Source organism: Cryptomeria japonica, chromosome 4, assembly GCF_030272615.1.
Source record: "Cryptomeria japonica chromosome 4, Sugi_1.0, whole genome shotgun sequence".
Lineage (NCBI taxonomy): Eukaryota > Viridiplantae > Streptophyta > Pinopsida > Cupressales > Cupressaceae > Cryptomeria > Cryptomeria japonica.
Genome location: NC_081408.1, coordinates 378,134,568 through 378,152,926, shown reverse-complemented (window position 1 = coordinate 378,152,926; position 18,359 = coordinate 378,134,568). Strand labels below are relative to the sequence as shown.

General features: G+C 35.5%; 1 protein-coding gene across 2 annotated transcripts in view; it reads left to right on the top strand.

Annotated features, from left to right (window-relative positions):
- LOC131047537 (cytosolic enolase 3) overlaps nucleotides 1-18,359 on the top strand; it is a 169,993-nt gene that overhangs the window by 58,888 nt on the left and 92,746 nt on the right. For both annotated transcript variants that reach the window (XR_009106198.2, XM_057981395.2), the window contains exons 4-5: nucleotides 6,338-6,409; nucleotides 6,564-6,680. Coding sequence is in view for 1 of the 2 variants with exons in the window: in XM_057981395.2 (XP_057837378.2) it covers nucleotides 6,338-6,409; nucleotides 6,564-6,680 (189 nt within the window). In the remaining variant the exon portion in view is untranslated. The remainder of the gene's footprint in view (nucleotides 1-6,337; nucleotides 6,410-6,563; nucleotides 6,681-18,359) is intronic.

The following is an 18,359-nucleotide window of genomic DNA, read 5'->3' as shown; positions in this document are numbered from 1 at the left end:
CACGAATCACTCTACCGCAATATTTTAGCAGGAGGATTGAACACACATAACAAAGCTCAACTCAATCGCTTATGCAGTGGGAGGACATAATTACAAATATCAAATGTAGGCGGCAAGCCAGCCTCTTCCACTTTTCAACGGGGTATGCTTTACAATCCAGAAGTGGTTGATAGTACTACTATTCAACCTTACAAAATAGAGATGAGAGATTAGAATAGAAGAACAATGCTGATCACAATTGAAAACTACTATCAAAACCAACTCAAGCATAAACAACTACTGCTGTTCTTATTTCTGACACTTAACAATGTGCAGACCAACCACTACCGGAAACACCAAAATGCTCATAACACATTCTAATCTACTCAGAATCACACCAAATCAAAAGCAAATGAACAATGCAACTTAGGCGAACATTATAGAACTTCAAACCCACAACTTAAGTCCAAAGATCAGCGGCACACATCCCAAGGCGGCTATGGAAAGGGGTGCTAAAGTTGGAAAGTTCGATCAGCAATAGAAAATTCAATTCAGCAAACCAACATCTCCCCTTTTGAGGACATCATCGCCTATAGGAAGAAGAACTTCAAAGCCAATACCTATGAAGAAATGCACATCAGGCAAGAAGGTACGATCAAAATATGATTTCAGCCACTATACGCCCAGCACACACCAAAAACACAACAGCAATCAGAAAACTGAAAATGTAGCAGCAAACTCTATCACTTTGAAGCTCAATCTACTCCTCTGGATGAGAAATAGGCTCTCTGACAACTAGGTGCTATCTCTCAAGCACGAAATTGGTACAAGCTAGGAAGCACGCAACTTCGAAGCACGCATATTTGTTTCAATAGGAAGATTGAGGAACCTACACCTAGAGCTAGATGTGAATTCAACATGGACTTATTGAGAAGATTGTTCATGAAGAGAATCATTGTGCCTTGGTGTATCCTAGTAGGAGCAATCTCATTCCCCACTCTTGATCCTTTTAGCAGTGAATTATCTAACAGGCATTGCCCACCTCGTGTAATGTCCCCAACTAGGGATTACCTGAATTTTGTCCTAAATTAGTAATTCCACATTATAGTTTATCATTTTTTCAAATTATGAGAGTGACTTAATCTAGTCATTCAATAAACTTACGAATTGACGAATAAATACATGGATTAATAGCACATATATTACAAAGAATGATAAACATGTCTTTCTACCTATAACCAGCCATAGTTTAGTTTGGTAGGAAAGCCTCGAGAGGGTGCCTGTAAACTACTCAACCCAACTAAGCCCAAGAGTGCATAGCATCCCACTATGACAACTCACCTCTTGGCCCTCAAGAGGCAGGAGCGTCCCACTATGACAATTCCATCCCTTGGGGTGGCCTACTTAGCTTGAGAGAACCGGTAAACTACAATTCCCTAACTTACTTCCTCCATTCATTCCTTTGATTGATTACAAGATAAGACATACACACATATATAAATAATCAAAGTAATTTATTTATAATCTTATCCATAATATTCATAATTTGTTCTTTTTATATATATATATATATATATATATATATATTTGATATCATTTCAAGTCTATATGTTTGTATATCAAGCTATTATAAATCTTGCTAACATCATTATCATATATAAATCTATCATCCTTATTCTGTACTATATAAATCTTTTATGTACTATGCATACATAATTAATTATGTATGACTGTCATACATATTGCAGTCTATATTAATATTACTATCAAGTTTTGCATAGGAACATTATTAGGCTTCATATATTAAGCGCATCCCCATGCATACCCTTCAATGCGATCTCGAAGAACAAAAATAAAGCAAGAACAATGCTATCAAAGGCTCATATAGAAATCCGAAGAAGAGCACTCCTATTGCAACCCAAACACATGAAGACAAAACGAAATCACACCTTTATCGTGGGATAATGAAAACACAAGAAGAGATGAATTGCCTCTTAAGAAGCCCGACGCAAGAGCATAAACAACTTACTTTGCTTTGAAAAACACACTTGTAATCGGGCCCCAAAACCCCGATTACAAGTTAGGCAAGAATAAAAAGAAAAAAAGAACCAACTTGTAGTCGGGTCTCTAATACCCTATTACACATATGCATGACTTAAAAATAAAGGACTAACTTGTAATCGGGTCTTAGAGACCCAACTACAAGTAAAATAGATTTACTTGTAATGGCATTCAAAAGCTCCCATTGCTTGCAATGATCACCCCAAAACCTGAAATTGCACAAATAAGAGGAAGAACGACAACCAAAAATGATCAAAACTTGGACAAAAATGGCAAAAACATCCATGCATGATTAGACGCAAACTAATATGAGTTTTCACTTCGTAAAACGTGCCTTAGAGAAATGAAACTATGAATTTTAAAGAAAAATTCATCGGGGTTGTCAATTATCAAAATTTCGAAAATTAAGACAATGATGGGAACATAGAAACAAAAGCTCAAAGTCTTCATTTTTCTACTGTCCTATCTACCTTTCAAAATGATTAATATGATAACAACGTACAACCTACAATAGCTCAAAGTCTGTGGATATGATGTACTCCAAACTACTATGAATAGGAACAATTACAAGCACAAAGTCTTGTAACTTTTCTCTGTTATGAACACTTAACTATGCTAATTTAATCCTCAATATTTGCAGCACAAAGTCTACAAGAAATTAGATTAAAGTTCTTTCCAACAACCTCACTAGAATTTCAAGTATATGCAGAAAAATATATCACTGTGACATAACACAATGAATATATGAACAAAGCCTCAACACAAAGTCTGAAACTCGAATGCCCTCTTTATATTGCTTGAGAATCCAATTTACAAGTATAAAACACAAAGTCTTTATCGCTGTAAATTTCTGCAGAGTTTTCTTGCTTGCCAAAAAGATTAAAAATACATAAAGCACCCTCCAATATATGTAGGAGAGGAGCTAAGAGCAAAAAGTGGGAGAAGTCTAACTAACTAAGACTTATTCCACAACTAACTATGACTTATTCCAAATTCCAGTCCTACTGATTTTCAACTTGTAATTTGTTTACATGTAATTATAAGTTACAAGAATACATGTAATGTGACCACTTGTAATTACAGGTTTTGATATTATAGTAATTTGTCAAAGGGAAATTACAAATGCATAATTTAAACTAATCTAAGTGTCCAAGGCACGACTCTATTTACATCATCCTCTGTCTAAGAGGTCTTCATACTGCCGGCACTTGAAGTATTCAAGATCAGTGAAGGTATTTGTCCAAGAACATCAACTTGCATCATTGATAGTTCTTATGTCCTTTGCCAATGAACTCCAACCTCATCTTCTTGCTTGGGGTAATACTGATTCTTCAGGAGAAGTTCTCTCTATGCATATGACATTGTACTCTTTTCATTTTACATTACTACTGTCATCAACATATGACAACACTGGCTTTTGCTCACTATCTTTACATGCAATGAAATCCCTTGCAATTGGGTCTCTAGGATTCAACTGCAAGTATTGATCTTGCAAAGGAAAGACAGGGGAATGAGAGTATGTGGAGACAAAAGGTGAATTTTGGATCTTGGGAGGCGTAATGCAAATGCAAGGGATCATAGCGAACTTGGAATGCAGAAATGGAAGAACGCAAGTTAGGAAAAAATGTTGACACTTACACTTTCAATTGGATCTTGAAGACCCGAATGCAAGCATTCTTTCATGATTGGCATTAGCTTGCAATCGGGTCTTGGAACCCTGATTGCAAGTGTGAGATGAAGTAAGACTGCAAGGTAGGAATAAACTTGTAATCGGGGTTTCAAGACCTAATTGCAAGTGAAACACATCAAAACACTCATGCAATCTTGGCTTGCAATCAGGTCTTGGAACCCCGATTGCAAGTGTGAAAGGTTTGCAAGGTAGACACAAACTTGCAATCGAGCTTTTGAAACCCGAATGCAAGTAAGCACATCGAAATGCTCACACAATGGTGGCTTGCAGTTGGGTCTTGAAACCCTAATTGCAAGTGCGATATTCGTTTCATTTTGCTTTTATAAAACATACTTGTAATCGGGTCCTAGAAACCCGACTACAAGTAAAGCAAACTTTAAAACAATGAGTTGACTTGTAATTGGGTTTCTAGAAGCCGATTACAAGTAAAGTTCATTTACTTGCAATGATAGCAAGAAGTTCCTACTTGCAGTGACAACAAAAAGTTCCTACTTACAATGTCTGACTCAAAACCCGAAATTGCACAAAAAGCAAGGAAAATGAATACAAAAGCCAACGAAAACTTGGACAATGATGACAAACACACCCATTGATGATTTGACTTTAACAAATACGAGTTTTAAACCTCGTAAGACGTGCCTTAGAGAAGAAAACTATGAATTTTGAGTAAAAATCTGTAGGGGATGTGTATTTTTTAAAAGTTCAAAAATTGAGACAACACTTGCAAATAATACTATCTAGGCGCCTGCTGAGCAAACCTTAAAATAGAAATCCATACACTAACCTTTTCAGCATTTCTCCTATGACTTTCTAAAAATAGAAAGTATGGCCAATGAACATCTTAATGCACCAACAAACTCCTTGCAAGGTCATCCACACTCCGGATAGGTTCCCTAACCACTGTATTAGCCTATGGGCACCATTAATAGGCTAATCCTATCAAGAATGGAAGGCGTAAAAATGGGGACATTACAAATGGTGCACTCCACATGGGATATTACCATTTAAAACATGACATGAATAGGTGAGATGTACTCCAAGAAAGTTACAACTTACAACCATTAGAACAATGTCAAATATTTTCCAAGTAATCTTTTCCTTCATCTTAGTCACTTAAACTTGACTATTTCTTGACTAATGCACTCTATCTTTGACTCAACCATAAAAGATTGACTTCCGCATGTTTGGCATGCTCCATGAGCAATTTTGCCACTTAAAACATGTTCCATCCTTTCAAGGCGTGCTTCTCACTAGTCATTTAACGCAGTTGGAATGGTCTAAGAGTGCTCCTTGATGCTATTTATCACTTCAAACATTGGCATAGTCATTCTTGGCACTCTCCACTTGGCCTACTGCCACTTAAAACCAATTCTAAATGAGGGTTGTTGTCACCTAAGGATGGGCTCAAACTACTAGAAGTGCTTTTGGACTGCTCCTGTCACTTGAATTATGGCTATATGCTGCTTGGTTTACTTCATGATGGTTATAGATACTGAGAATAAACTACTCGGAGCACTCCTTTGTTGTCTGTGCCACTCAAACCTGGCATTTTCCTTTAGGCATGCTCCAAAGTGAACACTAACTAGCACATAACCCTTGGCAACACCTTGTTAGGTGCAGTTTTCTATTGCCTTTGCCATTTTTCAGCAGTTCGTTTTGACTTCCTTTGGACTTATATATAGTTAGACAAATATTATTGCACACTACTATTACAAACTAACCATAACCCTTTAGAAATGATAAAACTTGCTCAAAATAGGACAATAAAACAAGGCATCATCATAACAATCAGCTTTGATGCACAACAAATAAAAGAATGGACATGACAAAACATGTCATAAGGATTTCAGCATTGAACATTTCACAGGGGTGCAACGCCATCTTATTAGGGGCAACAATTAAGCTACCTATGATGCATTTGAGACAAATCATAATGATTTGTTTGATTGTACTTTATGAAGCTATTTAAATTATTTTCCATTTATATTTTTTCATAATGGGGCAATAATGTTGTAGTTGGTTGGAGTTCCAAACTAGTGGTGCTTTATGCCCATGAATATCAAGGAAAGCCCCTTTGCAGAGTCGTGTGGTTGGTAATAGTCTTCACTCTTGCCCAACCAATTCTTTTGGTTATTGTCTCATGGAGTTATAACATTTGAAGTTTTTTTGTTTTTGTTTCTTAAGAATCAAAATATTTTGAATTTTTCTGTTGTCTTTCCTTCATTGTATAAAGAAGGAAGATGATGATTTTTTCAGAATTAAAGAACTCAATCTTCAACTTCCAATATCATCACCCCAATGTTCTTGAAAGAAGTAAATTTTAGCCTTTACAACTTCTTGTGGGATTCGAGTTTTAGTTTTTATTTGTAACCTAGTCCTATTAATCTATTCTCAAGCAAAAAATTCTATTTTGGTTTTATTACTCACAAAAAGTGTACATCCAAGTATTAGAAATGGAATCTGTATGCTAGGATAACATTCTCGAAGTATTGTTGCTTACTAAAGGAGAGATTGTAAATTTAATTATTCTTTGAGTAGCTTGTTTGGATGTCCTCATGAAAATTAGTTTCTACAAATTGGAATGTTAATAACTAGTCTTTATTCCAGGGAGAGCTTGGAGCAAATGCAATTTTGGCTGTATCCATGGCAGTTTGTAAAGCTGGGGCTGCTGAAAAGGAGGTATGTAAAAACTACTCTAAATTGTTGCTTGAAAAATGTAAGATTTGTTCTATTACTTGTAATTGGGATTTCCATTGAACTTCTTTTGTTAATGTATTGAACTTTTATTTAGGAATTTAAACGGTGAAGTGCAATTGGTGATTTATGTTGGCAGGTCCCACTTTATAAGCATATTGCCGATCTTTCAGGAAATTCAAAATTTGTTCTTCCGGTTCCTGCATTCAACATAATTAATGGTGGAAAACATGCTGGAAACAAACTGGCTTTTCAGGTATCCAATTGTTTGCATAAATTATATTTTTGATCTATAAATTGGCTACTACAGCTCCATCAAGAAAAATGTGAATTTTATAAGCTTTCTGAACATACAGATTTTTTTTTTCAATCTTTTGAAAATGCAACCAATTTGAAAATGGTTTCAATGTGTGAATGGGAATGAGCATTTTGTGTTGTCCTAGGCTATTAGGCTATGTCACAATCTTTGTGTTTGTGTTTGTGTTTGGTGAAGAAAAAATTAGAAACAAATTTGTTAGCTAATAAAATTCAAGGCAAAAATCGCAATTCAATTTGAAATATATAAATCTACAATTTTTATCTCTATTTAAACATATCATATTAAATTTAAAATATCGATTTTTAAATAAATTAAAAAAATGTATTAAATATTTATAAAATTTTAGAAAACTATATATTCAAATAAAGTTAAAGATATTGAATTTTAAATATTAATAATTGTTTATCAAATTATTAGCCTGATAAGGGATAGGTATGAGTTGCAAGGAGTTGGTCACATCAGAAATTAAATTTGCAGCAAAACATACCATTTCCATATAACCCAGATGAGAGAATCAAATGCAAAACAAGTATTTAAATTCCACAAAGTAAAATAATAACAAAGCATACCCACAATAACACTAGCTGTACTTTGGGAAAACCTTCTCAAGTTAAAAATCCATCCTACAAAAGCACTCAAACACTCAATGTAATATCTAATGAACAAGATTGCAATACACTTATGAAGTCTCCATTCAAAGTTTTGAAGCATGAAGTAGCCTAGCTGTAGTTCTCCATGTGAACACAAAAATTGGAACTATGTAGCCACACATCCTAATCCATGCTTTCACATATGCAACCTACAAGAGATGCTCAATCTAACCTTAGCCAACAAAACCTTCTCAAGTTAAAAATCCATCCTACAAAAGCACTCAAACACTCAATGTAATATCTAATGAACAAGATTGCAATACACTTATGAAGTCTCCATTCAAAGTTTTGAAGCATGAAGTAGCCTAGCTGTAGTTCTCCATGTGAACACAAAAATTGGAACTATGTAGCCACACATCCTAATCCATGCTTTCACATATGCAACCTACAAGAGATGCTCAATCTAACCTTAGCCAACAAGCCAAATGTTACACAAGCCAACCTCAACTACTTGTGCTTGCTTTTATGGAGAGAAGTCTGGCACAATACCACTAAGTGGTATTACATAAACCATGACCTCAAATTAAATATTTGGTACTAAGTTTTCCCAATATTAAATACTTTCTCAACGTGACACCCACAATAAATATATATTCCAATGTCACATATAGCATACAAGTGACCTCAAAAATGTCTAACCCATGTGGTATGCACATCTTTAAGATGCACCACAATTAAAAATTTATTTTTAGATTATTGGCTTTAATATTTTACCATGCATGGTGTACAACACATCTTTCTCGACATTCTACCACTTGTTATATACATTGCATAAGGGGTCAAAAATAAATTCAAACATCAAAGGAAGAATCCCTATAGCCAACCTGTACTATCTGGACATCTATGTGCTTTGTGTGTTGCATCAAGATACATGCAACAACAACCAAGGTGACCAGCATCTCAAACAAGAACCCTCTCATCCTCCATAATACCAATGGATGAAAGATAAGATCTTATCCAAAGGTGATGATACACTAACTGCCACATAGAAGCACCAATTAATTTTGGCTCAAATCGATATCCAAACAGAAACACTAAATCCAATTATAACATTTAGGCGTAAGCAGCTCCAAGAATTCACAAACAACTATAATAGAAATCATAGCTAGTTTTTAACACATCCAACTAATCATACCTCGAAATCAAAGTATGCTCATTATTACAAGTAGGCCTTTTGCCATCAACATATCCAACTTAATCCACAATCGCAATTGCCATCAACATATCCAACTTAATCCACAATCGCAAGTCCTTGTATATACACTACCCTACACAAAAATGTCTTGAAGACCCTCAACATCGCTGGTGTAATGTCCCCTTTTGGGATTTCCCTGAATCTTGCCCTTGTAAATATCCAAGTCTGCTAATTTTCACCCTTATTAATTCTGATATTAGATATTGATCCATTGACTTTCTTGTCTTCTTTGATCTTATGGATGGTTCCTCCAATTCCCCCTTCTCAATTGAATTAATCTCTTTATATCTTCATTTGTGGGAAGTCACACCTCTTCATAAGAAATGAGTCATCACTCTTCATTGCTGCCCTTTGAGAATAATAAATTATTCTTCAAATTGATCTCCCTTGGATGTCCTCCTCAAATGAGACTCTCTCCTTTTTATATCCTCCAATGTGAGGGAGAGGTCACACCTCGTCATCATGTATGTCCCTTTGGCAAGAGACACACCCTTTCCACCATTAACACCCTTTGAAAGAGTGCAAGTCTTCATTATTTCTGCCTTTTGAAAGGAACACAACCTTTCACATTCAGATCTGCACTTCTGATTCCCCAAATTTTCCCCTCAAATGAGGTTATCTTCTATCTCATGTTTGAGGGAGTCACAACTTTCATTTCATGTCTTTGAACATTCATTAACTTAATTAAAATCTAATTATATTTAAACTTATTCTTTTATATTTTAATTTTAATTTAATTTTATCCTTTATCATTAAATTGTATTTCAAAGTGGGGACATTAAAGCTGGATAATGAGAACACAAAGGACACATATACATCCTAGAACTCCCATTGCATGCGTAATGCCAAATTTGAAATTAGTGAAAGCATCAAAAAGGCCACCAATAACACTCACATAGAAGGGTGTGGTGATTGCCATCAATATTATCTAGTGCCAAAGAACACTCACAGTGATCTGCAAACCTGCAAACTGCTGCAAAATAACTCACCATTGATCTCCGTAGCTCTCCCAAGTCCACATTAATGTCATGTGAACATGGACCTCTAGGAAGAACTACTAGATCATCAAGAGAGAAAACTTGCAAATCAAAACCATATTGCATGTCCTTCTACAAACATCTCCAAGTGATCTGGCTTTGACAAGTAAGATCATCCGAAAACCCCAAATAGAAAAGTCTCCTCAATTTTCAATTTTTCAACACCAAGGCCAAAAATACTATATATCAATAAATTAACTAAGATGTAAGGCTCTGAACTCGAAGGAAGATCAAGCCAACCAACATCCATTCCCTTAACAAGGGAATATGCTCAAAACCATACTCTACTCCTTAAAGCTGTCTTCAAAAGAAAAATAAACTATGACTTGTAATCCTCAAATAAGCTCTATAAAATGAACATCCATAGCTCAAGATTCATTCCCACGAGAAGACAAAGTACAAAAGAAAATGCATCTAGAAACGAGGTGTCATGCCCCGATTTTGTATTAATAAAACAAAACCATACACATCCCAAGGTGATAATGTATATGCCAACCTGACAATAGCAGTATTAATATTTCTTTTGAATCAACCGTTTGAAAGGTAAATTGGATTAATTGTGTTATAAAGTAATAAACAGGTATTGGTAGTGGCAGACCAGATCTGACGCATGTCAGATCTGTCTGCCTTTGCAACAATTAAATAGATCACTAATATATGTAGCGATGACCATTAAGATTGAACAAGTAATTTACAAGGAGATGCCTATTAATGAACAGCGATTACTAAGTTGGATAATTAACAGCAGTGATGTGAATGTTATAAATATTAATTGCTAGTCAACACATTAATCAAGAGGCACGATTTGTCTAAAGGGAAAGGTGCGATCAAGGAAAGGTTGTATCCATCACCAAACAAAAGGGTGCAACCATTCAACCATTCAAATATATATTTAATAAGAATCACATACTCATTAGGGAGGATGGGAGGTATCCATCACAACAGATATAAGTTTAAAACTACAAAAGACCAATATATATTATCGATCAGATCAGAACAGAACTGTTATTAAGTTACAAGCAGTAACATCCTTGTTCTTGGTGGTATGCATGGGGATGTGCTTAATATATGAAGCCTGATAATGTTCCTATGCAGAACTTGATAGTAATATTAATATAGACTGCAATATGTATGACAGTCATACGTAATTAATTATGTATGCATAGTACATAAAAGATTTATATAGTACAGAATAAGGATAATAGATTTATATATGATAATGATTCTAGCAAGATTTATAATAGCTTGATATACAAACATATAGACTTGAAATGATATCAAATATATATATATATATAAAAAGAACAAATTATGAATATTATGGATAAGATTATAAATAAATTACTTTGATTATTTATATATGTGTGTATGTCTTATCTTGTAATCAATTAAAGGAATGAATGGAGGAAGTAAGTTAGGGAATTGTAGTTTACCGGTTCTCTCAAGCTAAGTAGGCCACCCCAAGGGATGGAATTGTCATAGTGGGATGCTCCTGCCTCTTGAGGGCCAAGAGGTGAGTTGTCATAGTGGGACGCTGTGTGCTCTTGGGCTTAGTTGGGCTGAGTAGTTTACAGGCACCCTCTCGAGGCTTTCCTACCAAACTAAACTATGGTTGGTTATAGGTAGAAAGACATGTTTATCATTCTTTGTAATATATGTGCTATTAATCCATGCATTTATTCGTCAATTTGTAAGTTTATTGAATGACTAGATTAAGTCACTCTCATAATTTGAAAAAATGATAAACTATATTGTGGAATTACTAATTTAGGACAAAATTCAGGTAATCCCTAGTTGGGGACATTACACGAGGTGGGCAATGCCTATTAGATAATTCACTGCTAAGAGGACCAAGAGTGGGGAATGAGATTGCTCCTACTAGGATACACCAAGGCACAATGATTCTCTTCATGAACAATCTTCTCAATAAGTCCATGTTGAATTCACATCTAGCTCTAGGTGTAGGTTCCTCAATCTTCCTATTGAAACCTCATCAAGAGTCGCCATTCAAGACATGATTCCTATAAACAAGGTATCTTTAGCCTCATCCAAATCTGCAATAGGTCTACAACTAATCATCTCATGCCAACCAAACTCCAATTGCAACACCACACTAATTAAAAGGAAAAATGATCACAACACTCATCTAGCAGATTACCACAAATCACCTCCAAAGATCCAAACACACAATCAACTCACCATGATGATGTGATTTACATCTCCTCGAAAGATCAAATGTCTCTAATGAACATGAACATATTTGCTGCCAAGAACACCTGTATCATGCCAAAATTTTAATGTATGATCAAGAGTTGACCATGGCACAATAAACCATTGTCTAAACCAAGGGTCAAATGTCTAAATTAACAAATTATAACCAACAACACAATCAAATACTCCAAGAGCCCTCCATGGCAACAAGCTTCTAACATCACCAAACCACATGAAGATAAGCATCTCTTGCCAATAGAACTGAAGGTATTAATGAACTCTCACTAAATAAAAAAATCCAAGAACTCTTTAGGACACGAAAAACCATTGCAGAAGATCGTCCATCACAAATTGACAAATCCACATTATTGCCAAAGCTCCCATTGAATTGTGATACTGAGATACTCATGGCATTGTGAGATCTCTTAATTGAAGATCACCCATGGTCTTTGCACAATTGAAACACTCAATTGTAACACCAGTAGCTGCAAAGGCTAAAATAGAACCATGCTCGCCAAACCAAGAAGATAAACCACTGTTTACAATTCAAGAAACAATCCATCACCATCAACTATGATCACCACCCTCAATTTGTTTGCGACAAACTCCTATTGAATCTCACATGTCTACCATAGTTGACAACTATACGCCCCAAAATGCAATTGTGTCAGGCAATACCATCTCTTTGCCTCATAGTGACAAACAAACTAATGCACTAAGTGACCAAACAAGACCAACCAATAGAATTTGCATTAACATTGAAAGATCTATGAGTATAGACAACTTAGATCTAATGAGGCAATATACATGTTAAACATTAGTTTAATGATCATGTAAAACATACACAATCTAGAGATTAAAATGTAGATTTTCCACGATTCAAATGTTAAATCAACTCTAGATTTGATTTGCTGCAAACCCACAAAATAACCACAGTTAAGTAACCCATCATACAACTCTATAGAAATGTAAGTGAACAAACCATATATCAACACTTCCAAACCTTATCCACTGTGAAGTACTCAGAAAATGCTCTTTCTTGCCTATAAAAAGTCCAAAATTAGACATTGTGGGCACAAGATATGACTTGTTGAATTATGGAGAAAAAAACCGGCTTTCAGCTAACTTTTTTTGTGACAAATAATAAAATTTGGAAACACCACAAATATCATTGTGCAATATTTAAAAATAAATTTGTCAACTTTAAGTAGAATATCTGATATCTTGGGTGAAAGTGACATCTTTTGGAAAAATCTGTAATGTCCCCTCTTAGCTTGTTCCTGTTTTTGAGGGTTTAGCCTATTATTTTGACCCTCGTAGGCTAAAGCAGATGGTTAGAGGGCCCTGGTGGGCAGTTGGCAGAGTGTTCTCTTCTCCGGAACTCAGTTTGGTTCACAATTGGCCTTCGTTTGACTCAGTTTCACACACTTACTATTTATAGTAAGTTAGTAGATAAGTGAGAGGGACCCTTACTATTTTTAGTAAGGCAGTTGGATGCACAGTGGAAACAATGGTTAACTCCCTGGTTCAAATGGAATTGAGAAATAATGATTATTTGTGGAGTTATGTTATTTAATTTTTAATAAAGTGACTACTTTATTACTCATTAATTATAAAGTGCAATTATTAAGTTTTAAATTCAATATATGTCTAATGGGGCCATGACCCTCAAAAAGGTCACTTAAAGTACATTAAACATCATTATTATTTGTGCGCCCATTTATTAAAGCATTTATTAAAGTGAAGGCAAATATTAAATATCATTAAATGATTTAAATGAGACTTCTAGAAGGGGTCGACTTAATTGGAGAAATATATAAAGGTCATCAAAAAGTAAATGAAGGATCATTCGATCATTTTATACTTGTACGTTTGGAGAGCTCTTCTCTTGGAGAAGGAACCTTAGGGTTTCTACATATTCAGCATTGGAGAGCATAGCTTCTTCATTGTATCAGCATTCTGAGGTTGTGAGATATCAGCTGAAGATTGCTTAATTGTTGGCTTCATCTAGAGGTCAAGTTCGAGCTTAATGGTGGAAGATTATCCAAGTTGTTTGAGCAGCTAGAAGGGTTTTGAAGAGCAGATTGAAAGAGTCATCATTGGAAGGCCATGTTATTGCTGCTAAACAATCTTCAACACAGCAATGTGGAAGTTTACAATATGCCGTCAAGATTTCCAGGTTCATTCTCATACTAGTGTTAACTCAGTTAAATTGATGCCGAGACAGCCTTGTAATTGTTTCATCGAACCTTCTTGCATTGTAATCAATCTTGCCTTGGTATGCTGAGACTTGGCAATCCACTTGTAATCAGGTTTACTGAGTTTAGTATGCAAGACAACTGTTTGTCTTAATGCATTATTGCTGCAACATCATATGGGTATTAGTTTTAGTCATAATAAGTTTGCATGCCAACCATTTGTGATGTTGCCTATACATTTCCTGTCAATAAAATCAGTCTGAAGGCTGCAATAAAGGAGTTTGGAGTTGCATTGAATTGTTTGCGAAAATACCCTCTTGCTGTAGGTGTTTATTTACTTTGGTAGGTTGCTTGGCAAGTGTTTGCATTAATGCCCTTTGGCTGTAGTGGCACGTCAGCTATAGAATTGCATTATATATATCTATCTTGCATTACATCCTCATTTCATTTCAGTCATTTGCATATGTTCTTTGAGCCTATTGAATGCATATTATCATCATCTTCGTTGAAAATACCGAAAGAATCATGATATCATCAATCAGCAAGTTCAGACCTTGTGTGCAAAGTGTTTTACAATATTCCTTGGAGTTTAAATCAGCATAACAGGGGCAGATTCGTAAGGGATACTACAAAATCTACCACCTTAAGCAAATAAAAAAAGTTATTTCTACACTATTTGGTTGGTGGTAGGGTGGTGTGGGGGCAATGGTAGACTAGTGTCGAGTTGGCCCGAGTGGCTCTTGGTTCATGTAGAGGGCTTGGCTTGTTGGGGACTCAAAATTTCGTGGTCTTCTATTTGGTCTATTGCCTTTCTGTCGAAGCTTTTCTTGGAGTTTTGGGGTCGTGGAAATGAAGAATTGCTGCTACAGTCGTGCGGATCTTTTTTCTCCTTAGGTGTGGGTCACAAGGTCTGGGTGTGCAGACATTTTCTATATGGTTGAACTTCTTTGACATCAGACTTTAGTTGCTGCTGTGTATGTTTGATTGTGGACATGTTTTTTGGTGAAGACTGCCTTAGTAATTGTCACTATTTTGAGTTTCTTCTTAGCTGATGAAAATATCTGAGAGCTGACGTAGTTGTGTCAGATTAGTATTGCATTGTGTGCAATGATGTTACAGTTGGATTCAGGCAATTTAAAGTCAGATTAAAGCTTATTTCTTGTCTGCTGTTCAAGTTCAGTTTATGTTAACTCAGACATTCTATAAACAAATATCTTGCATTTGGTTTATCTCTGCATTTTGTTTTAAGAATGCCATCATTTATGAATGTTATATGACAACCAATGCAAACTGAAGAAAAAGAACGAATCCTGCAAGTAAATCAGATGCTTGCAAGATGTTTGTAAAAATGTTCCTGGTGAAGAGTGCAAAAAGGTTAATGAATCAGTCAGTGTGCCAACTGTTTGACCTAATGTCAGTAAACTAGATACAAAGGGGGCAAAAGATTTAGTGGCAAACAGGGGTTGCTTATTATAGAAGTATAGAGTTGACCAATAAAATCATTGTTTTACTACAGGCCCTATCTATTGTGACATAGGCACATGTGCAAGAGGATATTCCCTGATGACCGTACGGATGTATGGACCCTACAAGGAAAAGATTCCTCCAAACCTCTGAAAACGGTCATTTTTTTCTTCAAAATAGGTCGAGCTTTATATAAATCAATAGGTTTCTGTGTCTTCTGGACTCAATGGTAAGGTTTGTTTTTGTCTAGGAGGTCATTGCAAAACTTCACCTCCAAAATTCTCACAAAATGAGCCCAAACAAAAGCCTATTCGCCAAATCATCATAAAAATTAAGATCTGCAACTCTCTCAGTTTGTAAACATACAAAAAGCCTTCATTCTTTCCCACAAAGCCATGAATTCAACCACGCACAAGAAGCATTCACACCAAGGGTTAACAACCGGAAAGATGTCTCCTCTTACAACTTTGACAACTCAACTTTGATACCAAAGGAAAGGAAATTTGCAGCAAAATATACCATATCACATAACTCTCATGAGAGGAACAAATGCGAAACAAGTATTTATAATCCACAGAGAAAAATAATAGCAAAGCATACCACAAGATACCACTAGATATACCCTAGAAAACTCTTTCAAGGGAAAAACCCAATCTCCAAAAGCACTCACACACTCAATGTATTATCTCATGAACAAGATCACAATACATTTATAGAGTCTCCATGCAAAACTTGTAAAGCATCAAGCACCCTAGTTGCATTCCTCCATGTGAACAAGCAAATGAGAGCCATGTAACCACATATTCCAATCTATGCTTCCACATGCAATGCAACCTATATGAGATCGTCAATCCAACATTAGCTAACAAGCCAAGGGATACACAAGACAACCTCACGTGCTTTATGTTGAGACAAAACTGAAGGATTAATTCAAAAGTTATATTCAAATGATGGCTTGAATTTAGGTTTATAATTTCAGTTCAATCCTATGTCACTCAGGGCGTAAACTTGTGAAATACATAACAGCTATATCCTTAAGGGCTGAAGGTAGTAGGTTAAGTGAGATGAAATGCAGTTTTTCCTAACAAATTGATTGCTTAAGTTGAAACCCTATTCGATGTTTTTGTTTTAAATCTGCAACAGGAACAAAAATAGTCTGCTACAGGAATAAAAAGTATTCTGTGACAGGAACATAAAATAACCTATGACAGAAAATCAATTTGTAACTTAGGTCTATAGTGAAGTGCAAATATTCTAAGAAAGAGAATCACTAATTGCTCACAATCTCACAGTTCACAACTAATCAACAACCATAAATATTAAAACAATACACGTATTCTTTGTAAAGAAATCAGAAAATACTGAGAGGGGGGGGAGGGGGGGTGTGAACAGTATTTTCAGATATTTAAAATTTTATTAATCTAAACCCTTTCGGGTAAAAAACCACGGTTTACTGATTTTCAAAAGAATGGGCACCAACCCAGATACAATAAAGAGCTTCAACTCTAGCTTATCACGGCTCCAACCTCTAATACAACCAAAGCACTGACTTCTGATTACAAACTTCGACCATCCAAGAGAAGGCTCCAACCTTCACTCAAAGATTAAAAAAATGAGAAATGATACAGCTCTTTTAATAGCTGCTGATTTTCTCCATTAGATTCCTGCAAGTACTCCTTAACATAAACTCTATAAACACATCTTAAGCTCTCTTCACACTTCTGCTATGGAAGATTCACCAGCACTTCATTTCTCAAAAATGTAACAACATTACACTGTCAAAAGCTGTATAACATCGATGTCTGATTTTTAATCCTTCTTCCACATCAATCTTGAAATCTGGAAATGATTATATACCATGAAACTATCACTCAGAAAATAACAGCAACCAAAACTAGGCATCAAAATGAGACACAGGTGTGCTAAATATCCTTTGAACTCCCCAAAACTTCACCAAATATGCTCTAGCTATACCGATTTTCAATCAGCAGTGTTAGCGCCAAAATTAGATGTTCCAACCTTCTGAAAATGCAGATTTTAGCTTTCACTGAGTCCACGTGCTCAAGAGGAAGAAATACGGCCTTCCTGGTAGGGCGATTTGCCTTAGAAATTCAAAACATCTTCAAAAGAAACAAATGAACTATCAAAATAGGGCGCCCTGATATGATCAATACTTTGGTAGAATATATGGAATAAAATAACCCTTTCTCTGAGAGATATGAACAAAATATTGTTTCTTTTCAACTCTGAAAATGGAGATCAACACTCAGAAAAAGAAACTTAACTTCACCAAACAAAAACTCATACTTCTCGCTTCATCAAAAACATCACTTAACTTCCACACCACAAAAAAAAATGAACTACCCAATTCTCAAAAACTTCGAGCCATACACCAAGAAAAGGAAAAAACGCTTTTCTGATAAGAGGCGTTACATCTGTTTACCCTGCAACAGCCAGTTTTTACAGATTGAAAAATAATCATCATTTTTACATGCGTACAGGGCAGTTCAAACGTTTTTGACAGTTACAAAAAGAAGGATACAGTTTGAAAAATTCCTGACATCTGGAAGAAGCTGCAAACCATAATTACCACCAGAATATGATAGAGAATATCTGCTAGCAGAAACAACGAAACTGAAATCACTGACATACAAACAGACTTCGACCCTTTCTGAGAAAATTCGCCACCAGACAAATGGCATAAGCTGAAGTAGATATGAACAAAAATTACCCAGCAAACTCTGCTGCCACATGTCTCAAAACGAACTGAACTGAACTGGAAAGGAATGTCATAGACAAATAACAAACCAGATAGCAAAGATATTGACATCAATGACACAATTCAACATTCTTTCCATAAC